The sequence below is a fragment of the Leuciscus leuciscus genome (genome assembly GCF_965113295.1).
Source record: "Leuciscus leuciscus genome assembly, chromosome: 15".
In the NCBI taxonomy this organism is placed as follows: domain Eukaryota; kingdom Metazoa; phylum Chordata; class Actinopteri; order Cypriniformes; family Leuciscidae; genus Leuciscus; species Leuciscus leuciscus.
Window position 1 is genome coordinate 27,300,184 of NC_138739.1, and position 25,629 is coordinate 27,325,812.

Consider the following 25,629-nt stretch of genomic DNA (forward strand, 5'->3'; position numbering starts at 1 on the left):
GGACTTCTCATTTCCTAATTGCCACGTTCGGTCACAACGGTCCAACAAGTGACAAGTCAATAACCTAGTTTATGTAGATGGAGATTTAGCCTTTAATTAACATTTCGGAGCTTTAGCAGTTAAATAAAACTTAAAGTCTTAACATACACATTTAAATGGATGTTTTTAAGTAAAAACAAGACCTTGAAACCATGTTTTTGAATGCAAAGATGTGTCTTACATAAATGCCCCCCTCCCCCCTAAAAGAAAGAATCTAATAAGGCTTAGTTGAACTCAAAACCTTGAGTCTTGATTTGACTAGACATTCTTCCTAAACATTTACTACTTTTGCCAAGTTGTTTTGGAGTGTGCGATGATATTTCAGCAAAGACTTTTCAAGTCAAATTTAGCCCGGCATTCATGAATCAACCGTGGCCGTGGGATGCATAGATGAACATATTTTGAAGTGAAGTTAAAAATAACGCAAATGTAAAAGCGAGACCCTGAGACCTTCTTTTGAACACAAGAATGTGTCTTACATAAATACCCCCAAAAAACGAATGTGACATGGGTTAGGTTAGGCCAAAGCCAGCCTCCATTCGACTAGGCGTTCTTCCTAAACTTTTACTGTGTTTGTGAAGGTTTATTTGGAGCGTCCAATGATAATGAGCAAAGCCTTTTTCATGTGAAATTTACCCTGGAATTCACGAATTCACGTGGGATGTGTAGACAAACACTTATGGATATTTTTAAGATGGTGCATCAAGCTAAAAACAGCATTACATAAAAATGAGAGACCTTGTTTTTCAATTCAAGAATGTGTCTTACATAAATACCCCCTAAAAGTGCCTCCGATAAGGATTAGTTGAACCCAAAACCAGCATCGATTTGACTAGACATTCTTCCTAAACACTTAATGTGTTTAGCGAAGATTGTTTCGAAAGTGTGCAGTGAAGACTCAGTCACATGTATTGATGTTTTTAAAATGGTGTGTCAAGTTAAAAATAGTGAAACATAAAAAACGAACCCCTGAGGAAAATGAATCCGATACAGGTTGGAGTTAACCTAAAACCAGCCTCGATTTGACTAGACGTTCTTCCTAAACATTTACCGTGTTTGCAAAGGTTTTTTTGGAGCGCGCAGTAAAATTTCGGCAAAGATTGCATCAGAATTACGGCTTTCACGAATGAACTGCAGACTTGCATATATGCATATATAAACGCACATGCAAAAGGCAAAATGTGGCCGGGGTAAAACCAGCCGAAAAGTCAGCTCCCAGAAGCCCCCAAAAGAGTTGGGCGTCTTCCAGAGGAGTGCATCTGCTTTACCCAGTTTCTGCAAACAAAGGTTCGATGCAGAAAGAAGAAGGAAGACACATGGAGAGAGAAAGAGAAGGATGGGAAAAAGCTTTCCTGGTGGGGCAAGTTAAACTGGTCTGGCTCTCATCAGAGACTTATCCCCTCTTCGGGTGAAAGAGTGCAGGGAAGGAAAAGGAGGGGCGTGAGAGAAGGGGGAAGAAGGTTTGGGGATTTGTCACGTATGCCTCTAAAGTTTCACAGCCCTGCAGGAACTCTTCACCGTATCGTCCACTACTTCACGCGGCTTTTTTATAGGAATTGCTCGATGATCTGAACTGAATGAGCCTCAAAAGAACAAACACAAGTCAATAAAACAAGACCATAGAAATAACGGCATAAAAAAAACGAGTGCTACATCTGGTTCTCTTTATAAGCTAGCACCTTCACAACCGATTACTGATAAATAAAGCAGAAATATGCTCTAATAAATAGCTGTAACGCTTATTACGGCTATAGAACAGGCTCAGCTGCGTGGAGATACAGTTTAATGGCTTGGCAATGCCAGAAGGCTCAGGACAGAAACACAGAGATAACACTTTGATGCAGATGGGTTTACTTGGCATGGCGTGCCACAAGAACAAAAGTAGCTTGAGCCCCAAGGCAGCGAAAAATTTAACACATGACGGGTATTTCTTGCACCTCACGGTAAGCGTAGAAACGACAGACTTGAAGCCAAGAAATGGATCAATGGTTACAAAAAAATTAATACTAACACAGTTACACATTGTCAATATTTTAAATTGGTCAATATTATGTCATGTCATATTCAATTATTTCAATACATTTTTTACTATAAATGGCACTAAAATGGCATCAGATTTTAGCCAACAAATATAACTTTTATATAATAATATTATATTATTTATATAATAATTTTGACATGAAACTATGTCAACAACGCAAAATTAAACCAATTTTTTTGTTATTATTTAAATGTATCAATATTTGGCAACACCCATAACTGTCTTTGTTGTGAAAACGTGAGCTACTGATGTGTGTTTTCCGTCTTATCTCCGTTATCATTGACAGAATCCATGACTATACAAAAAAAGCATTATTTTTCTGTTTTAATATGTATAGTTTTTGTTCTAGTCATAGTTTTGATGTCTTTTGACTTAATGTCTTTTAAATTTTGTCATTAATTTTCCTTTGATTTCCTCAAATTTCATATTTTGTATAGTATTATGTAAATTGAAATAATAATAATAAATCAATTATTTGATATGAAAGTGTAAAATGAAATTTTTCATCTTTGTTGTCATTCACAAAATGTAAAAATTCACTATAAAAATTTTTTGTCAGTAATTTCCTTGCTGAGATTAATGTCTGCAATATGTAGCTGTTAGAACGGCGATTATAAGTCGTCTAATAGGCATTTACAGCATTTCCCTGGTAATAAGGTAAAAAATCTAGTTACAATCGAAACCTCATTGCTAACAGATGTTCAAATAAACCGTTATAATCTTTCTCTCTCTCCCCCGGATTAAACCGTGAGAATCAAGCTCCATATTTATTTGCACGCCGAGTCGCAATGATTCTAATTCCAATCAATTTCAACAAATCAAAAGCTAATCCTTTGAATCCGAACTAAAGCCCGGACTTCAAGAGCCCACCGTTAGCATGTTCTATCAATTTAATCCTGATACAGATTGAGAAACATGTAGCCCGGTGGCTGATAGAGCACTGAAAGGAGGCTCAAGTCATGGGAACGACTACAGCTGAGACGCACATGTTACTGGTGCGTCCGCATTCATCACAGGCCGTCATGCATTACGAGGACAGGGACGGAAACCTAATGCCAGCTGATCGATCTCACATATGCGTTCGTCGCTGCTACTTTAACCAAAGCCATTTTAGCTCCAACATATCTTGAGAATGAGAAACCAGGGGATTCCCCTGCCATCCCTCACTATTGAGAAACGGTAAGCCCAACACAAAACGACGCAGCAACGTCAACAAACAAAAACAAAAGCCTAAATCAAACCCCTCCCCTCTTCAGCATCAATAATACATCGCAGGCTGGGAAGGGGGGAGGAGAGAAGCCACAGTGATGCCAACAGGCCATGGTACTGCACTGTTATCAGGCTTTCCCAAGCAAACCCCTACTTAAATTCCCCTCTAATTCCCCTGCACACGGCCCGCTTTCCAGATGGGCCCTGAGCCTCATGGCCTGCCAGCAACAGCTTGCGCCGTGTTTGTTGAAAACAAAGATGACGGATTAAATATCATGTGCTGCACAGGGGGACGGAGGGGGAAAAGGAGATAATTCCATGTTTCCCGAGCAAATAAGGTGAGAGCTGAGAGGATACAGACCTCTGTATAGTGCAAATATTGAGCGGGACAACAGCGGCATCTTCTCAAACATCTTCCTTTACACCAGAGAGGTGTCTTTCTCTCTCTCTCTCTCTCTCGCCATTGTTTGTTGCGGATCTGTCCTCTGTGACATCCCCGGCGCGCTCAACTGCTGCACTCGGTTTAATTATGGAGTTTAATCTAATGACATCACACTGACTCAAATCATGTCCTCATGTTTCACTTTATGGGCTTTCCTATACAAACGCTTTTATTTTTAGGCAACTATGAATCGCAAACAGTGCCAGCACAGTGAGGAACAGCTAGTGAGCTGGTAACACTTTATCTGAAGTCTCTGTATTTGAGAAATAAAGGTTATCCAACTTTTTTCGATGCGACTACAATACAAATTGTGGATCACCTCGCACCTCAAATTTGGGAGAAACCATGAAGTACCTGAATAATAACAATATTACTACTACTAATAATAATTATTAGTAATAATTATTATTAGTAGTATTCATTATTATTATTATTATTAGTAGTAGTATGACATTAATCATTATATATTTTTTTTTATATATATATATATATATATATATATACACACACACACACAAATGAAATAAAAATAGAAATGACATCCACACAAAACAAATTATTATATTTAAAACATATTTGTTTTTATATTAAGAATATATAAATGTAATAGCTATAATTATGTAGTTTATATATATAAACTAATGTTAGTGTTAATTTAATGTTAGTTCATTAGCACTTGTAGTCAATTACAATTAGTTTATTAACAAAATTATGGCAATCAATTTATGGACCATCTAACACCTCAAATTAGGTGGAAAGCCACCAAGTATCAGATTTAATAATAATAATAATAATAATAATTAAATAAATACATTTTACATAAGAGTAAAATAATATATATATATATATATATTTATTTATATAAATATTAAATATATTAAATAAAAATTTAAATATATAACAATAATATATTTGAATCAATTGGTTTTTACTGTCTCTGTATATTAAAAATGGCAAAAAAAAAAAAAAAAAGATTGCTATGTCATAAACTAAGGCAGGTCCAAGTGAGAAAATACCAATTACGTTTCAAACAAGTAAAACAATCATCTGTTTGTAATGCATTCTTTAACACTCCAGGGTGAACCGGTCATCCTGGTGCCACGTCCATCTCACCAGCCATGCATAAATAGAGTCAAGTCTCAGGCTGGACCCCTGAGGGGGAAGAGAGCATTTGCCTCGGATATTAGTCGAGCTGACGGATATTTACAGTACAATCCTTTCTCGCTAGGACGACCGTCCCGAATCATATAGCCATAAACAGATCAATGACTCATGCTGTTCTGATAACTGAATACATGAATTCACATTACACAAAGACTCAGTCATTCCATTGACCGCTTTGAACAGACCCCACATATCCCATTAATCCAAAAAGAAAGTCTCGTATCGAGGCCTGGCACAGTGGAAGCCATCAAGCTAATGTATCTTATCTTCAAAAGAAAGAGAATCGTACAAAATGTGAATTTAAGACGAATCCTTGAAGCTGACTGAGGTTTATTTCTGTGTGAAGTTGGGACTGAATGAAGTGCCATTGTGAAACACATCACAACATTGAGCTGCTTGTGTTGAGGTTTGATTAGCACTAGAAAAAGGGAGCTGCTGGACTCTAAAAGGGCTTTTGGAGGTTTACGTAAGCCAGTCATGAAAGACGCTGCTTAATTGGTCTTACAGCACCTAAAGCGTCTTCTCTTGAACCCTTGAAGCAGACACAGCACACACCGCGGACTGCTTAGCTCAACTTCTAGCGCGCAGTAACTTTCGGTGTCATGAAAGCACGCTGAGGAATCTCTCTAAGGACAAAAACAAACAGGGAGGCAGCTGAATTATGGTTGTCAGGCCTGGTCACGCAGACTCATTGTCTTCCCTCCCCTCCTCATTCTCCTGTGGACTTCTGTGGCTCGAGAAAATAAACCTAGAGGCCTATCCCAAGCAGAAACTAGAACCAAACTTTGTTCCTTCTCCAAGCACCCGTATGCTGAATCACTGTGGAAATGTCAGGAGCTGGAGAGGTGGGGGTGGAGAACCGAGCACTTGTCTTCATGTGTTTTGCGGTAGCGCAGAGAGGCACAGCGGTCCTCGTGCAGAAGGCCTGTGAAAATATACAGGCCAGACCAGAACACTCCCCACTCATTTCCCTTTCATTTTCAAAACCTCAAGCACCACCAGTCTTTGTGCAACACTCGTAAAGAGAAGCCAGAGGAACAAATGTATCTGCTCCCAGTTTCTGGGGTATAAATATTACTGTGGCATTCGCCCCGGGATAACCGCAGTGGTGGGTTAGTGAAAAAAGCAAGCGCAAACTTTCAATGCAACAGAAGACAAACGCGGCGGTTATTTTGTCTAGCGAACTCGAACGGTGCTCTCGGCTTTCTGATTGATGAAACATACATGCACGTACGCTGGAACATGACCTCGAGCACTCAGAGGCCTACGCATCGAGAGATGGCATCCAAAAACAAGAATTAAAATTAGAGGTTTTTGGAGTATGTGCATCTCGAATTTTTGGAGAAAAGCTGAGGTTTATCTGAACGTCAAGTATAAGGAGCCAGAAGCACTGTGGTCCTGACGCTTCATTGCGGGATATGACAGCACGCCAGCAACGAAGGGCTACGCATATGGTTTGAATCACAAGAATACTAAAACTTCTCCTACATTCCATACTTATCGCAGCCAAACCGGCATTTGGTACTTAATAGACAGAACATGGCTGTTTTTTTCTTTTCAGTCTTTTCATGTTTCACACCCAAGATTAGTTTAAATATAGAAGGCATGGCTCAACAATAAGGATTTTTTGCATTTTTATGCCTTGAAAACTTCAACATTTGCAAATCCTTCTTGTCAACTCCTAAAACTAAAAAGGTTTTGTCTTGATAGCATCAGTAAAAATGGGTTGAAATATACCATTTACTAGCAAAAGTTGTTGGGGCCAATGGAAAAAGTTGGCAGGGCAACTAGAAATCTGAACTACTGGCCTGACTGGGGACAAAAAAACAAACTAGGGAAGCATTATAAAATGCTCATTGTCTAGTATGAGAGTCAAGGTAAAGCCTTCCACATTGAGTGTGACATACTCTATTATGAAATTATGTCATGATGTGTAGTTAGTACACATTATGTTACATCTTGTAGAGGAGACGTACGCATCTCAACGCCGTTTTTTTAATGGGCCGCTTTAATTGTGGAGCAGAAAAGGGTTGTTAAAATTGCAGATTGCTTTTATCTTGACGAGAAACGCTTAGGATTAGGTCTCTTCAGTCGGCCTGCATTGTTTTGGAAAAGTGGTGGGGGATGCAACAAGTTATGCAAATTAGATGTTAATTAGGCAAACGGTGAATTAGCATATACCAGTACAAACCAGCCCATTGGAATGGGAGTGTGGGAATGGGGAGGCTGGGGGAGCCAGCTGTACCCCTCCCTCTTCAATCACCACTGAACCCCCCCAACTTCACTTGTGCCCTGTGCCTCCCTGCAGGGCACTGACATATTGTGGCTTTTTGCCTGAGCGATAGTCTGACGCATAATGTCACCTCGGCCTGACCGATGCTGAAGGGAGAAAAAGGTGTGCACGGAAAAAAGAAGTTTCTTTTCGCTTGACACTAAATCTTTGCCAAAGCTTTAGTGTGCAACTCTCGCTGGGCCGGCCCCATAGAAACAGCCACTCATGAGGTTATAATGGAACATAAATGAATGAATGGCGATTCACATGCTAATGTGAAAAGAGGAGGAAAGGGAAAGTTTTGTTGTTTTTTCTAATTTTTCGATGTTTCTTTCCTGCTCAATCAGCGTTTTGTTCGCCGCAGCTTTCGTTCATGGGAATGCGTAAATGCGGCTAAAGTGCAAAAGAAACACAACAAGGACTCGGTGTCATTAAAATGCTAAAAGAATTCGTAATTGGTTAAGGTATACATTTTTTAAGTATGCATAAATCAATCAAAACTAGGGCTGCAGGTTGGGATGAAAAAAAGTCAATAATGAAAACTGCTGACAACTGTTTTCCTTAATCGATTACTATCCATTTTTGCCAGTAGTACTCGCAGTCCCTTATCAAAACAAAACAAAATAAGTATTTTAAATATCAAGGCATTTAATTAAGTGAAACTTTCTGTAGGTCTGATTGCAGTAATATTATCATATCTGATTTTGTTGTCTTTTTTATCTCTTTTGCAGCTGCACTGAGAGAAAATGTGTCCAAATAATTCTGGCTGCATCTAGAATAAGAAGAGGGTGATATTTCAGGCTTGAACTGAAATAAACAACCCTGGCAATTCAGTTTCTACCCCATGTTCCTTTAATTCAGTCAACTCAGCTTCTGACTGAAGCAAATACTGATGTTGACATGAAAGTGTGTAAAAGCATATGACATATCGACAGCCCTGCCTCCATGCCCGGCGTAGTATCCAGCACTGCATCCAACCAAGTCAGTCTGGGACTCCATCCAAACTCTGACCAACCAAATTACAGACTTCATCTCGTCGCTTGCTCCCTTACTGGTCACAGGCTTTTTCATTTAAGCCCTTTCGATGACCTCCTCCTAGCTAATCCAGTAGAGAAAAGTTAAAAGGTCTGTTTTCAGCCTGCAAACCAAAATAATCATTTTTAAAAGCTGGTATTATGATGGTTTAGCGACAATACAAAACCGTAGACGTCAGATACCAACAATGCCGTACACTGCTGACCACACAAATGCAAGTAAAGGCGTTTCCGACCTCGGCACGTTTTAGAGGACACAGCTTCGTGTGCCGTCTGTTTCTGAATTAAAGCATTTGGAAGACATTAGCTTATACACCCCTCTCCGCTTCCTCTCTTCACTCTCTCCACCCTTGAAAGCATGTGGTGACCCAGGGATGTGTAAAATGGGGTCCAAATGAATTGCTTGGGCACTTGAGCTCCTCTTCCCATTACGGCGTGCTGCCCTACCTGTGTTGAGTCAGCAGCGCGCTCACTCTATCCATCTAATGGACAGCGTTGGAATTTAATTAGCAGGAAGCCGCAGAGCGGCGGGCAGAAGAATCCCCAGGACAGAGGAAACAGCGGAGCAGCACGTGTCCCTGTGTGTGTGTGTTTGCCACCAGAGAAAGGATACGACAACAGGACATTCTCTGGCTTGGGTTTTGCACTGCAACTGTGATGATCAGTGTTTTATTGTAAGATAATTGTGGAAAAAGATGATTATTATTTATGATGCCAATATTGGAATTACAGCTGATCGTGATTTGTTGCTTACGCCATCATTTAGAGTGTTTTTTAGCATGTTAGCATGTGACTATGTGAAAATGATTTCACAATCTACAGACCAACTGTGGTAGCCAATGTATTATTCACAGATAATTCTGGAGATCAAAAGTGGAATTTCAGCTGATAATTCTAGGCGATGATTTGTTGCTTACGCCATAATTTTGAGTGTTGTTATTTTGCATGTTATTTTGCTCTGCGAACTTTATTATTAACTGTTAAAAAAAATATATCTAGGGCTGCAACTATCAATTATTTTGTTCAATTGAACACTGTAACATGTATGACGAAAAAATTCATTAGGTATTACATGCGCATAAACAACGATGGAAACACCATTATTGAATAAAATCTTAGATGATTGTCATGTCGAAGTCATGTGACTGAATAATTAGCTCAGATTCTTTTATTACGTTAGTATAATCAAATTACTTTTTAAAATAATAAACTTTATTTTTCATTAATCACGTTAAAATGATTGTCCATTAAAAGAAAACTGTTTAAAATATCATTTAAGCTAGGGTTAATTTAAACCTTTCATTTGATGTTTTCTTGCGTTGCATTTGTTGTTACATTTTGTTTTATGTTTGTTTCGTCATTTAACTCATTTAACTTGTCTGCTATAAGGAATGAAAGGGCCTTTCATAATATTATGTTTGTTTCATGACGTAATACAGGAAAACTGTTGCAGTTTCAGTTAAAAAGCAGCTGAAAGGGTAAATTAGCAGCTAGCATTATCAGCCCAGAAACTCGATATCAGTGAATCTCTAGAAAATAGGAATATTTAAAGTCTTGGTTAATGAGATGGAGAGGCAATCAACACAAATACAAGCTAGCTGATCAACCAAAAATTGCTGCAAATTTCGCAACTCTACATGTTATACAGAGAGAAAAGATATCATATAAAAAAAGATAAGGGGAATGGAGTGAAGGGCAAGAGCTGGTAAAAATCCTAATTGCTCATTTTCGCCTGTGTGGCCACAAAAGGAGCAGTTGGGCTGGTTACAGTACACAGTTCCTCAGTCTGACTGTTGTCTTATCTCTGTGCTCCTGACTTTGAACCGTACATTGGCTCCTCCCAACCCAACAGTGGGGCAAAGCATGGCCTGCAGCAAATGTGAGTTGCAGCTATGAGTGGGAGGCTCATGTCTGGCATCTCCCACAGGAAGTGCTCCATACCTGTACCATTTCTTGGAATATTGACTTTTATCTGCTGAAATGTGTATTTAACAAGTGTGGCAGACAGCGATCGCCTTTACCACAGATAATGCAATCCCAGCGCTGGGTTTGTTATACACTTTTATGTGTACACGAGGTTTATATATATATATATACAGTATATAACACACGCGTATATACACATACACACAAACTTTATGCATTATTGTAAATACATAAAATTTAAAATATATGTTTAAAAATGCTCAATGTAAACAAAGGTTTCTAAATCTGAAAAAAAAATGCACAAGAGAAAAATACAAAATATGCACAAATAATTGTGATTGAATAATTCGCTCAGATTAATAACATTACTATTGAAGTTGCGGCAAAACTACAATAAATATAGAGTGAATAGATAAAAAGGAAATAATATATTCATATTTTAAAATATAAAAAGTATATAATAAAATAAATAATAATATATAACATCTAAAATATCTTTAAAAAAATGCTGGATGGAAACCAAATTTGAGCTAAAAACAATTCTTTCTAAAATGCGAGAATTTTTTTTACTTTTTGATATGAAAAAAACTTGCGCATTAATTACTATGGAAACGCCTTTACCGAATAAATTCCTAGATGATCAAAAAAGTCAATAAATAAAAAAATGACTGAATAAGTCGCTCAGATGATTAACTACTATTGACACGATTTGGTTGTCTTTAACACACGGGATGTAAATACTACTTTATTCGCAAACAGTTTTTGCAATATTTAAATCATTTGCATATGAAATTCCCAACTTAGTTGGGAACAGCTTATGACTACATACCAATTGAATTCTGAAACATTTCTGTTTGTCTGCCAAACATCTCTAAATTGTGGTAAAATCACTGTAATGACCACGGCCGACAGGTGGCACTGTGAATTGAGCCCTCCACTTATCAACAGATCACACGTTGCATGCCTTTAACTACTGTTGGCCCATTAATAACACTGTCAACTTCGATTAGCACTGACAAAAGAATCTCTAAACAATATTCTATATTTCCCAACACAGTGCCACATTCTACCGCGCCAGCTGTTTCCCAACTGTGAAGTAATATAAACCCCACGAGCAAGAGGTTTCCCAGCGCCGACGCATCAGACTGGAGCTCATCACCAGGAATGTATAACAAAAGTGACGAGGGAGGGGTGAGGAACACAACTTGCAGTTAGGGGGTCTCATTCAAACACGCATGCGACGAGAGGGTCTGTCCCATTCTTTTTCAAATCGAACCAATTAGCTTGGTCACACAGCTTCCCGTTCCCAGATGGTTCACAGCTAATCAAGTGGTGCTTTTGTTTTGTCTGTGAAAACAGTTTTGGAAGTGTGGGTGAAATGCAGCCTCGAAGAATACGCGCTTCGTGATCAATTTAACGAGTCCCGACGATCCCTTGTTGGTGCGAAAACAAAAACTTCTGTGTTAGTGTTATTCAGATGCATGACTAATGGATCGATGCCCCCTAAAACTCTTTCTTAATGAGTGATACTCACTCACTCGGCGAGTCCGGGAGCGACTAGACGGAAGGGAATGATTTAGAGATCCTGCTCTTATCACCGCTAATTAAAGAGTATCTTCAGTTTCCGACTGAATAAATGAAGACAAATCATTTTAAGTACATTATTTAAAACACCAAACACATGGTGGGGGCAAAAAATATCCCTTCCCATGTTGCTGCGCTTGGCCTGGGAGTTGATGGACGGCAGCCTACTGAAAGGGGCAGGTTGGAGGTTAAAATATTTTACATTCTTTCATTACGACATTTGAATTTCCTCCAAACATGATACTAAAAGGACGATGTTTACATTCTATCCAGATCAGGCTAATTGGGAGTTGTTGTTTTTTTTTCTGAAGGGGCGCCTCAGAAATAAGGAACAGAATCGTGCCAGAACTCGGGGTCTGGCTAGAAGTGTGCCATAGCCTTATTATCTTTATTTGCTTATTTATTTATATTTCTGCAAAACAGACAGATGGAGGGACTGAGGGCAGTTCTGGGGATAAATAGTTCAATAATTTAAAGTCAATTCCATACTTAGCCCAACCCCCTCCCCCTGCATTCAATAATTAAAAACAACATCTGACAATATGAACGAACACACACACACACACACACACAAAAACACACAACAAATACCAAACAACCTTGCTTAGAGAGCATAAGCCTTGTTTGGCAAATGTGCTGCAATTCTAAGAAAAATACTAAAAGGTTTTGCTATTTATAAATATATTAGACAGATCGAGAGATGACAAACTTTTAGTACTACTTAAAAGTACAGATATTTTTCACAGATATCTCTACATATTATTTTCAGTGATAATAATAATCATCATCATAATAATATTTTCCAAGCATTCAAAATGTTATTATGCTTTTATTGTTAGAAATTAAGTTACGTTTTTACATATCTGTTATTAGGCGCTTAAAAATAATTGGTATCGGTAAAATCGATCTTTACTTACTACATTATAGTTCAGATTATTTTCTTAAAGGTGGAAATGCAGACTAATGGTCCCTTAAATGTGTTTACTGTAATTGTAAAATGGCTCACTTGTTGGAGTGATAGGTCAGAAACACCATGTCTAAACCTGAATGCAAACTGAAGTCCAATTGTGGCAGGATAACATACTACAGTACAGTCTAAAATACAATTATATTCAGAAATACTGCAAATACTGCTCTAAAAAGCACACTTGACACCTAAAGTTAGGAGACACTCCAGTATATACTCCAGTACTCAAATCCATAACTGTGCTAATATCCCTAATTCAAAAATAATGTAATGAAATTCAGTGGAAACGGAGGGATTTTGCGTGACTAGCACATGTCAGTCACAGACCACGCAAAGCGATAAATCTGTGCATTGCTCAGCAGCAGATGGGCATAACGGGTATTGGGACAGCCAAGCAATTGTGGTAACATATTCCCTTTAACACAGACACGCATAAAATTCCAGAAACACGCACACAACAACGGCATGAGAGGATCCTGTACGGCAGAACACCCCCAGCCTTTCTTCTATATTTTACCAGCCATACGGTAGTTTATTTTCCACTTCTTTTACCATCTGTAGCAACTTTCCCCCACAGACAGTCACAGCTGTCCTGTTTCATGTCTGCGCTCTCCTTTATATTCCGCTGTACAATGCCGCCCCTGCCTCAATCACTGGGCCTGCATTCTTCTCTTGGCAGTGGGAGTGGGCCTTTCATGATATCACTAGGGCGCCAACTATGGCAAACAGTTAAATATCATGGTGAATTTGTGTTTACAAAATGGTTTACCAACATAAAGTGTGCTGGTTTGTGAGATCCAGACGCACGTTGCACAACATTGCAAACACACTGATCAATAGGGAGTGACGTACCAATCTGGCACTTTAACGCAGATCAATCTTCACATCACGTGACGAGGAAGAGATCCAGTTTGAGCAGAGATTTAGTAATGAAGCAAGCTCAGTCTGTCAGTTTAAACCCAGTTTAAGAGGCTTTTGCTGGCTGGGATTTGTTTTACGACATTCGTTCTGTGCTGAATGGACATTCCTGCCTATCACTTGGGCCGATACAGACTGTAAAGGTCTTTCACCTTTGTTAAATTGCTGTTAACAGCGTATTAAACATAAAATCTCAATTCAAATGTGTCACATGCAGCTTAGTTGACAAATTTAGTGTGTTGTTGTGGAGTAATGCTAAATAAAAAAAACTATGTTTCCTACTCTACTTGAGACACACATGAGCTGTCTGCTCACCATTCAAATGAAGTCCTCATCAAGACCTAATACAATCAAAGTTTCTCCCGGCAAAGGCCTCGCAAATGCCTCGTTTGCTGCCGGCTGGGTTTTAAGACAATGGCACTCTTGTTGAATGGCATGCACTCACAAAGGCTCCATTCTCAGAAGTTAGCTAAAGTTGCTGTTCTGTAATGAACGAGATGTCTACTCTCGGGAAGTCTAAAGCAGTCTGATCCGTTAGCAGACGCTGCGTACAGTTCCCTCGTTGCGAGCCATGCGTTTGCAAAAAAACGTGGACGAAAGGAAACGGTAACCACAAGTAGAATTGCGAATATAAAAGCAGAAACAAACAACAAAACCTGATAAACCGTTCAATGCCTTTCCATCGTTTATCCGTACTGCTACCATTCGTGCATAAGCACTAAAATGCCGATCAAACTCCAGTGTCGCAAGCTGAACGCTGTGGAGAGATTGCATTGGTTCTTTTGCGAATGGCTCAAACTCTTCGACAACAAAACAAGAAGTGTTTGCATACACGCTCTAACTATTCAAATCCTACAGCTTTGTTAACAAATACCCTCATTGCGTACCTTTTCCAGCATTTAACTTTATTTTTTAAGCTGACAAACTGCCAGAGCTGATTTGCTGGTATTTCGACAACAATTCAAGTTCACACATGACCTAACACATTTTACGCTATTTAAATCCCAAATTTCGCAGCATCCGCAAAAAGCTTGGCTTCCATACGGGCCTACTTAACTCATTCTCATACACCAAAGTCATCTGTAGCAACTCCAACACAAGCAGCATTAAATAAATGTGTGAATAAAGGAGGATAAAAATAAAAATAGCCGTGCTCCCATCACGGGGCCCATTTCTCTCTCAGTGGCCGAGCGCTGGGACGACTGAGGAGTTAATACAAAACTAATTAGCAAAAATTGACTGGTGCCAACCCCCCCTTACCATTTCCTGCCTCACTACACAGGGGGACAGCAGTAAGCCCAGAGCACAGGTGTACCGCTCACGCCAGCTCTAGATTACTGCCCACTGCCTCCGTTCTCGAAACCCTTCACCGCGCTCCCCAGGCCGCCGTTATGTCAGAGAGGAAATGGAGTGTGATGAGCTGCATTTTAAACGAATTTTGCATCTTTTGCACATTGGAAAAGAAGGAAAGACAATCGTTTTAGAAGCACAACAATAGTCGACACTGAAAGAGATGCATTAATGCACAGTCGACATTGTTGACATCTAAAAACCCCGCGTTGGGCGCCAACTAACATTGTCCAAATCTGCTAGGAAAGATCGGCACTGACAATGCACATTAAACGGATTACACGAATTTGCCTCGCAATCAGGTTTAGGAGAAATTTAGCCTACCCACTAAAGGCAAGTGGCTGCGCAACAAACATCTTACAGTATTTCCCATCCCAGAACCATCTGCTTCGTTTAATCCAATCACATTGCAGCAGGAAAAAAAAAAGGTTCAAAAGGAGGTCAAATGCAATGATATTAAAACTGACTGTGCTTGAATCCCATTATTGGATCCGAGCTGGTCCTTCATCACTGCGACTCTGCCAAGGTGGTGGAGGGGGGTTAGTTTGCACAATCCGGGCAGAAAAGTCATAACATGACAATGTATTTTTATGAATGGCCGACAACCTCATTTTTAATGAATGGTACTGTGTGAAAGAGCACAGTGGCATGGTCATTGTTGCAGTAACAGGGCCGGTCGGTGGGATTTAGCGGGCAGAAAGCAGGGGAGGATGGGTGCGAGGGGGTGGGGAGGTCTCAGCCCACAATGTGTACTGCAGTAACCACAACAAAGGCTGTGGTTTATCCCACAATCGCCTTAAATAGATCCAAATTATTGTTATTCCTCAGCCTGTGGAAAGGAAGAGAAATATAAAACGGCTGTAACACAAGATGTGCCAAAAGTCAGCCTGAAGATATCAGCGGATTCAGTTACTGGCATAAAAAAAATTTTTTTTTTTAAATCAACGAACCACCGGCTTACTGTAGCCCTTGACCGGCTTTGCCTCGGCCCTTGCAAAAACTTTCAGCCGACTTCCCAGAACTTAATACGAATTTACAAAACTTATGACAGGGCGCCTCGAGCATGCGTCATCAGAGCTAACTAGTTTTGAAAGACACACTGTACAGTAAATCTGTTTAAGAGCTCACATGGAAGTGGGTCAGACGTCTTTACAAACATTACACACGCAAACGGTTTGTTCGATGTGGCTCTGGGTCAATTAAGGTAAGTCCAGTATAAATATCTATCAGCCTGGCTGGAAATGTACACACGGGCCTGGTCTCGCGTTTGTTATCTATCTGCTCCAGCGGTATCCTTCCATTGTGTAGTGAGACTGAAAACACTGCAATGAGACACAACTACAGTTCACAACAAGTATCACGACAATGAATTCAAAGAACTCTAATTGAGTTTTTCATCAAAATAAGCACTCATTAATGCATCAATTTAATTATCTGACAACACAATACCCTTTTTTTTTTTCTCAACGAGGGTAATAATTTAGACTTATACCTGAATTTGAACAGGAGCTGAATCTTAATCTCACATCTAGAAGTTTGTTCTTTTTGACTTAAAACATTTAAAACTAATTTAAAGTTAACTTGTACATTAAAATTGCAACAACAAAAAAATATAATAAACCTGTGAGGAAATAATTGTGAACTTATAACTTAATAAATAAATAACAGAGATCTGAATGTAAAATACCTAAGATCAGAGGGTTCTACAATTTTGCAAACAAACAATAAAAACAAACTGCCTGATATCCATATACTTCTAATCAACCAATGCTAAAAGGAAACAATGACTGGTGTAATGCTAGTCTGGGTCTCCACGGCTATTAGCCCCTTTCGGCTGGTTTAAATGGCACACCACTCTGTGGCCCAAACAAAACCACCTGTTTTAACAGGAGGTCAAGAGGGCAACCCAAAACCAAAGCTTGCCCTCCGCTTGACTGGCTGCTAATGGGAGTGGATGTTTATCTAGGGGGTCAAATGCCTTGAAGATGGGGTCACGACCCTAACATCTTAAGCCGTGACCTCGCCCACGTGTGGAGTGCTCCTGCCGTAAATTAGCCATGGTTGCATGTCCCCAGGCCTCAGTGAACACACATTTCTGTCTTTCTCATGTTACTACATCTGACTAAAACAATAAACCACACGACTATTGAAATTAGAAAGTGTTTTTCAAACACATATCCCAAGGGATATATTGCAAAAATATTAAAATATTGCAAAAATTCAGAAATACAAACTCAAACTTACAGTACATTTTATGAGAACACAATTGAACATTTATTTAAATTTTTTTTATCATTAGTGCAAAAATAATGACAAATATTGAAAGAATTGAAAAATACAAGCCTAAATTCAATCATCATATAAAGCGATCGAGTCTCTACAGAAAATTTAGACTAAAACCGCTCAATTAATTTAGACTCGTTTTAAAATCTCTTTATGAACTTTTTGAAGCGTCAAAGTGTCAGTTGCGTAGCTGTCAAGCTCTCAGATTTCATAAAAAAACAAACAATTGTGTTGCGAAGATTAACAAAAGTCTTACGGGTTTGGAACGACATGAGGGTGAGTAATTATTGACAGAATTAAACATTTTGGGTGAACTAACCCTTTAAAATGACACATAGGAAAAACTAAAAAATATTGCTTTTTTTTAAACTACTGAAAGAACTGAGGGGAAATATTGAAAAAAATTGGGAAATACAAACTTAAACTTACATATTACAGGGCAATTATTGAAAACTGTTGAACAATGGTGAGGATATTGAAGAAATTTTGAAAGAACTGAGAAGTAAAAATTTCAACTTACATATAGAGAGGTGCAGGTATGACGTCAGAACCCGGAAGTCTAATTCGCCACTGGTTCCTTCAAGACTTTCCTATATAATAATGGGGGTTTTCGATTTGTGTGTAACATAACTTACCAATACTTTGATGTTTTGTTCTACAACGTAAATTACACATACCCATAGCAAAAACGTGCATTTTGAAGCAGTTTTGTTCATTTTTGAAAACTTTTAATAAGTCACTACATAAAACAGTTTGCAGTGTGAGTGTGTGCATTGTACGTTGTAGAACAAAACGTCAAAGTATCGTCAAGTTATGTAAAAAAATAAATAAATAAAAACCGGAAAATCTTGAAGGAACCAGCAGCGAATTAGACTTCCGGGTTCTGACATCATCCCTACACCACTCTATAATGAGAAAAATATAGGAAAAAAAATACAGCAAACATTAAGAAATTCTAAATGAAAAACTAGTCATTTGTTCCGCTAGTTTATTTGAGTTTTCTGGTTACTTGGATTGAATTTGAATGTTCTTTTCCAGCAATGTCCGCTAATACTGATAGGTAGCTCTGCTATTGTCTAGATGAAGTGGGTGTGTTTGCTGGCCTGCACCCCTTTGCCCTGGCAAGACTGTGGGATAAATTTAATTACTGACTTTAGCTCCTCTCAGAAGCCCCACTTTCACCATCTGTGTATGAGGTCAGGCCCTCTTCAGATGGCTTTTAATCAAGGGGGCTCCAGCAATGCTCCACTGCTTTAAATAAGACAGAGGAGGAAACCTGATCGGCCTGTGTGCAGGTCAGAGATGAGGAGAGAGAGACTCCCACGTCTTTCTTCCTCTTGTTCTCTCGCTGACGTCTCTTATTCACCATCGAATCAAAAAGAAAACCTAACTTCGCAGATTAGGATGTTAGCAGGACGCTCCCTGCTGAATAGGCTTTCAGAACATCAAAACTGAGGATTTCGGCGGGCCGCGGGGAAACGCGTTTCTGTGACTGTGTCGTACTTATCCTCACAAAAAGCTCAAAGGCTCCGGGCCTTTGTGTTCTCACCAAGTCAAAGTGATTCACACGCTCCCGTTTTGCAACCTGCCGTCTGCCAGATACCACGGTTTTCCTACGAAGCGCTAAAGCTCACGTTTTACGGCTTTATCTCCGCCGTCTTCGGGTTACACTGCGTTTTCCCTCTTTTTATCGGCACCTCATCAAAGCGCAAGTCGAGTCCGCACGGAACGCAAGGTACGGCGGATGTGCACGCTGCCAACTCTCAGACTTCACTGCCACAATTTGCGCGCGAGAGGAAATGAGTGTAATTAAGGTGCTCAGTTTGCCTGGCGAAACAAAGTGCGCTTCTTGTCTTCCAAGAGAAAGCTTGTGTTTGTGCCGCTGTCAGTGCAGGATGGATCCCCTGCCGCCTTCTGCCAATTAACAGTCGCTCAATCAAATATTTGCACCGGACTTTTCCACAGGAATTTTAACTCGACAGACAGTTGTTCTGTTTTATATTGTGCAGTGACTTTGCAATTAGGATGAAATAGTCACATTATATTTTTGACATAAACAGAAAATCCACTCTCAAATTAATTACGTATTAACATGTAATGTGTTTTTTTTTTCTCAGTTTGCATGTTTTATGTCATTAAGAAAAACATGTCAGAATGGAAGCAGAGGATTCAGTTTTGAGTTGCACAGGCCGCACTTCTATTATTATAAAAATGAAATGAAATAAAAAAAGTACAATCCATAATTTGCGATATACATTTTGGTGCTCACATGGGTGTCGTTCGCATCTTTATACATTCAACAGATTTAGTGAATTCAAAACGGGACTTACCTGCATGCACGAAGTAGGCCAAGTACAGGTCGAGCTCCTTTACGGAAACTCCTATGTGATGCGGCTGCACGCACAACCCTGGGTTCGAGCACTGCGGAGACTTAACCAGCCTTTCGCCATCAGTACTTTCAAGCGGAATACCTTTGAATAAAATCACCATGACCAGGTCCAAGCGCCACACTTTGTCCGCCTGACGCAGGCAGTCAATTCTCCTCATCTTGCCCTTCTGGTCAGGGTTGGAGAGCACACAGCAAGGGGGCTTCTTCCCAGTGACAGTGAGCACAAAATCCTCGCGGAACTCCGGCCGGATGTCCTTGCGGAGTTTGGCCAGCAGCCGCGATGCCCACTTCTGCTTGACCTCCGGCTTCTCGCTGAGCAGCTCGTCCTTCACGGCTCGCTCCTCTTCCTTAGACATGCGCTTCTCGTGCTTCTTGAAGTATTTTCTCTTGCGGGCCTGCAAGTTGAACCAAGTGTAGGAAAACGCTCTCACATGGGGCAGCAGTGCTTCAATGAAAGGATGGAATTCATCCTGCGAAAAAGGACAAGGAAGCAGAAATTAGTCCACATGGACGCTATGAAACACACTTCAGGTTTCAGAAAATCCTGAAAAATATATATAAAGCAATACACTTAAAAATATAAATGTAAACTAAAAGTTATCACAATTTATTTTCTAATAAGAAACTGTGAAAAATAATAATATTCAAACCAGGTGAAGTACAAAAACAAAAACAGATTTTTCACAGCAGACACCATGAAAGCTAAACGCGTGCATCTACATAAAATCCCATTTGATTATTTTGAAAAACGGCCCTCAACAGCAGGAGTGTTTCTGTGAACCGAGCAGGGCAGTCAGTGTGTGTGTGTGTATGTGTGTGTGTGTAGCTCGTCTAGGACATATCTTGGCTCTCTGGCAAGAATGCTGGTCTTTAGGGGTATGCCAGGGCCGAGAAAAAGCAACAACCGACCAGGAAAATTGGAGTGGCTATTTTTATCTGTTCTCCGTAAAAATGCACACACGATTCCAAAAACCGCGCTACTTCATTCGCTATCAGCGAGGAGTGTGTTGTTTTCACACAGGAGTGTGTGCGGGGCAGATTGTGCCGGGTTTTGGGATCCCTACACCTGCCGCTGGTGCACAACCTGGCAGAAAATCAATTTTTATAATAAAATGACAAAAAGACCAGCAAAATATCGGCCGCAACATTAACGCATCTCTTTGTACACACTCGAAGTCTAGCGGAGGATATAATCATGCAGGGATTTATTTTAATCTACAAAGGGAAGTATATTTTAATATTTACAGGATATTACTGTATCACCTGAGATGAAGTTATTTAGTAAAGCTGCATAATGCAATAACTGTAAACTTAAGGAAATATTATTAAATAAACTAAGCATTTTTAAAACTGTACACATGCTCGACTGAGCAATTATCAAAATAATAAAAAAGCCTATACTGTATGTGCAGTTCTTTATCTGTGGGCTTGCATGACCACTTCTTTATTGCCTAAAGAAAAAAACAAATAAACCCTAATAACTGGGCAAATAAATAACGTGTGGTTTCTAATAAGAAATAATTTGGGATTTTACACAGAAAATAACTCAGGGTTTTTATTACATAGAGAGAATAATGGCAGACTGCCAATCACTAGAATAACATTTCCACAAACAGCAATAGCCCTGCATCGTGTCCCAAAACCGACCGTGCGAGTACGAGAGGGCTGCCAGCAAGCAAGCAAAGTGCACTATGTGCTGAGCGCAGATTTCATTTGAATAAGCACAGATATGAATATAACGCAATGGGCCTCGGACCAGTGCCTTTAGAAATGTAACAATTAATTCGGAGTAATTTAGGAATGTTAATTAAATTAATTTCTCGGGCCAATTTCAAGCACTGCTGCTAATGTTTGTATCGTAATTAAAAATAATCACAATATACGATCAAGCAAAAATAAATAAATATCACAACAACAAAAAAAACATAATTTTGGACGTAAACTGTGCAGATTAAAATTAATATGGCACTGTTTGTGTAAGATTACTGCGTGTAAGTCGTAGACTCAACAACAGACTCCATATAGATACATATTGCCATATCTCTTTTGTTACACCACAGGAAATCAAGGATTTGCATAAGCATATATCATTATTATAGTGTACGGAACAATGTCTGTGTGTCTCTTGTGAGACCCCCAAGCAAATGTATATGTTTAATCATATTGTTTCCTTCCTGTCTTGTTCAAGAATCAAACTCCCTTGCCTCCGAGGCATAAAAACTGTATTGTTTCATCCTGAATTTAAACCAGTGAATGAATTTCCTTATCTGCCTTCAACTGACTCTCCAAGAAACTTAATCCAAAGTCTGTGATTAATAACTGATATCATCTATGGTTGTGGCTTTTTATACATATATATTATATGTTTTTATAAAAAAAGAATAATAAAAAAAAAGATCTGTTGCAGACTTGTCTACACTCAGACTTCTTCTAAAAAAAATCAATATGGAAAATCTCCAGACGAGAATCAAGCTCTCTACAGTGAAAACATGGTTAACTTAACTTTCTGCGGTTCTCTAGCAGTGTTTCTAAATAAAAGGAACGATTGCTAGAATTATGTGGTGAATGATACACAACAGAACGTAATTTAACATGCAGATTATTCATGTTTGAGATCATTATGAGAGCGTTTTCTTCTTGTTGTAATTCTAGCAATTTACGAAAACGGAATTGTAGGAAGATACTTGCTCATAGTGGCAAAACAAACAGCTCTTTGCGTTTAGGAGCGTGCTTGAGTGTCAGTATAGGGTCTGGTTAGCATGTCAGGGTTTTCCAGACTCCTAAAGTGTTTCAAGCTGAACCTCGCTGTCCTATAGTAAGGCCTCAGCAGGGAACAATAGTGCCTCGTGGCCAAAAGAGACAAGAGAGTGTTAACGCATGTAAAAATAGTACGAAAAACAGACAATGTGAATGCACACGTCTCTAAAAAGACAACTAACGTGATGTTAATACATTGAAAGGTAATCGATAAATAACGCAAGAGATAAAAGTATATTTCAGAATCAACTAAAATATAGGAAGGAGTTGAGAAATGAGTTTTGATTTGAAGGATTTTACTATGAAATGACAGCTATATAAAGACGTGATTTTTTTTGGCACTCGGACGACACACACAAACACACACACACAGAGAGAGAGAGAGAGAGAGAGAGAGAAAGTAGACATCATACTGCCTTAACACCGTAACAGAGAGGAAATCAATGGTCCGTCTCAATTATCTTCAGTACAACTATGATTATTAGACATTTAATAATATCACTGTCATATTACTTACATTAGTACTAATTTAAAAGAAAGATAAAAAAAAAGATGAAATTTTTGTAAGACTTTAAACCACATTATTCCTCTAAATTTAGCATTTCACTTATTTTTAATAAGTACTGTTAGTAACAAATATTTATAGTCAAGTAAATAAAATATATGAGCTACATGTGAGTTTTTATGTGAGGTGTCAGTTAGTGATAATGTGTCACATTTATAGTGATTGACAAATTATCAAAAGCTTCCCTACGGTTCTGCATGGATTAACAGAAGTAAATAAGCCCTAAAAGAACTTTTGCCAACAAATCCAAGTCTTGCATTATCAAATCTATGAAAAGACGACTTAAAGTTTGAGCTTTCTCAGCTCGTCTTTCTGTGCACATTACACATAATTTGTCTTTTTTCGCATGAATCCTCTCCAGTGTCTCCAAACAGACTGTAACTAACATGGTCAAAAGAACGGCCCTATACGTGACACAATACTGAGGCCTTCTCCTTTGTTTTGTGCATTCAATAAAATGCATTTAACCAAACAGTTTAAAATCACATCAAGTCTACAGAATAACACTACAGCTTTTCCAGACCTGTCACCTCACTTCACCTGCCACCATGATTCAGACAACGACTGGATTTCTTTATAAACCTCCTTTAACCCTCTCGGTTGCTGTTAAACTTTATTCCACTTTAGTTTTTATTCTGTGCCGATCACAAAAGTATGATAAAGCCACAAACAAACAGCCCTATGCTTTCATAATCTTACTGTTTAGGTTATCAGACATGACAGCACCAAAGCTAAAACAGTCTTAACTTTTAGATTACACTATATACACATATATATATATATGTGTGTGTATTCATATATATGTATTCATATATATATATATATATATATGACAGCGAAGTTTGCAAAAATCTAATCAAAGAGTTTCTGATGACTGGAGAAGAAAAAGTCTCATATAAGATAGCAGAATTATTGCTGGAAGCTGGTTTAAACTAAAGTTAAAACTGTAAACGGCATAGTTGATATTTAATAGTAAAAAGCGACTAAATATGACAATTCTGCTTTAAAGGTGTGTGCTGTTATAAACTTAAATGGTCATACTCTTAAAAAATTGTTCCTTAATAGAACCAACAAGAAAAACAGTCTGATGTCACAGCAGAACCTTTTAAAGTCCTGCAAAGAGTTTTTTTATTTTGCATTTCTTTAGATTTCTGGTGCTTTAAAGAACTTAAAAGTCCAGTGTACTGGTCTGAAAAACTTACAAACGTGACATCAAAAACTTTTCCAAAAAAAGGAAAAAACCTAAAGCAACTTATTTACAGAGGTTTTTTTTTTTTTTTTTGCTGAAACTGATAAATAACTTTATTTTTAACAGTGTAACCAAATCAACTGTGCATAACGTTGACTCTGCAGGATTAGAGTAACGTTTTCTTTCATGCACAGCACTATTTAAAGCTTAACTTGCTACATAAAATCAACGTCTCTCCATACGCAAACGCGGCTAGAATAAAATACAACTGTATATAAATGTGCATAAGAAACATATGTGTGTGTGAGGTGGGCGCCATACGCCATGTGGTAGTTCAGTTGGCTCTGTCAGAGCAGAAATGCCTTACTACACACTAAGTAACTTGTCTTAAGCAAAGGTTAGCCCCTATCCGTGCTGTCCCGGCCAAAGACACCGCTCAAATACAACAAACAGAGTTAATAATAGACGAAAATGTCACTTACCTGTGTTAGGCATAGCGGAGAATACATATCTGTCGGTTTTAACTCTTGAATAGGCGATGTTGTGTGTGTGCGTGTGTGTATGTGTGTGTGTGTGTGTGTGTGAGTGAGTGAGTGAGGGTGTGTATGTGTGGATGTATGGGCTGTGTATGTATATGTGTGTATGAAAAGAGAAAAAAAAGAGAGACAGAGAAGAAGGGAGAGAGGGAAAATAAAGCCTTGCTTCTTGCTTTCACATTTCCAACTCTGCGAAGTGCGCGCGACGCTTCAGCGCTCCATAGAGCTGAACTTTAACCCCGCCTCGAGTTACACACATCTACTGTACTGTACTGTTAAAGCCGTATATCCAAACTTTCGGCATTATCATCAACTGTAGCAAAGAGAAAAGTCCCGACGACGGACGGATGGATGGAAGTACAGTACACGGAGATTTCATAGAGCCATGAGTGAAACTGTGGAGATGAACCGCCGAAAGGAGCGATTATTTCATCTTGCGGGCATTTCAATAGAAACAAAAAGATAGAAAAAGTTGTCCGGATGCGTTACAAAAGTCGCGTTTGATTCATTCTTCGCTGTCTCTTATAGCGCCGCGCCGCGCGCTTGCATCCGCCGTGAGGCATGTGGCGGTGCGAAGCAAAACTGAAGCGGATTTACGAGCAGCGAGGAGGGCTCGGCATGCTTAGGAAGATTGTAATATCCTTAAAACCCCCTGTTGCAAAAGCTGCCACTTGTGTCGTGGTTAGTTTCGACCTGAGAGAGAGAGAGAGAGAGAGAGAGAAAGAGAGAGAGGGAGGAAAAAAAGTGAAGCGCGCACGATTCGAGTCCGCTGAGACGAAGCTCCCGTTCAAACTCTTGGGCTCTCCCATCAGCACAGCGCCCTCAATATCGGCACGAGAGTCACACACATGCGGGACAGGAGAAATATGCACTCCCAATGCCGCTGCACTTCGAACACATGAAGTATTGTAATGCAGAAAGTGTGATAATGCATTTAACTTATAATGTGTGCTAATGCATTTAT

General features: G+C 39.1%; 1 protein-coding gene across 7 annotated transcripts in view; it reads right to left on the minus strand.

Annotated features, from left to right (window-relative positions):
- Positions 1-25,629, minus strand: part of nfia (nuclear factor I/A) — a 153,912-nt gene that overhangs the window by 94,044 nt on the left and 34,239 nt on the right. For 4 of the 7 annotated variants that reach the window (XM_082138843.1, XM_082138844.1, XM_082138847.1 and 1 more), the window contains exon 2: positions 19,560-20,088. In XM_082138843.1, coding sequence (XP_081994969.1) covers positions 19,560-20,088 — 529 coding nt within the window. Of the gene's footprint in view, positions 1-19,559; positions 20,089-24,611; positions 25,526-25,629 lie in introns of those variants that run through there. The other 3 variants (XM_082138845.1, XM_082138846.1, XM_082138849.1) reach the window with 3 other exon arrangements.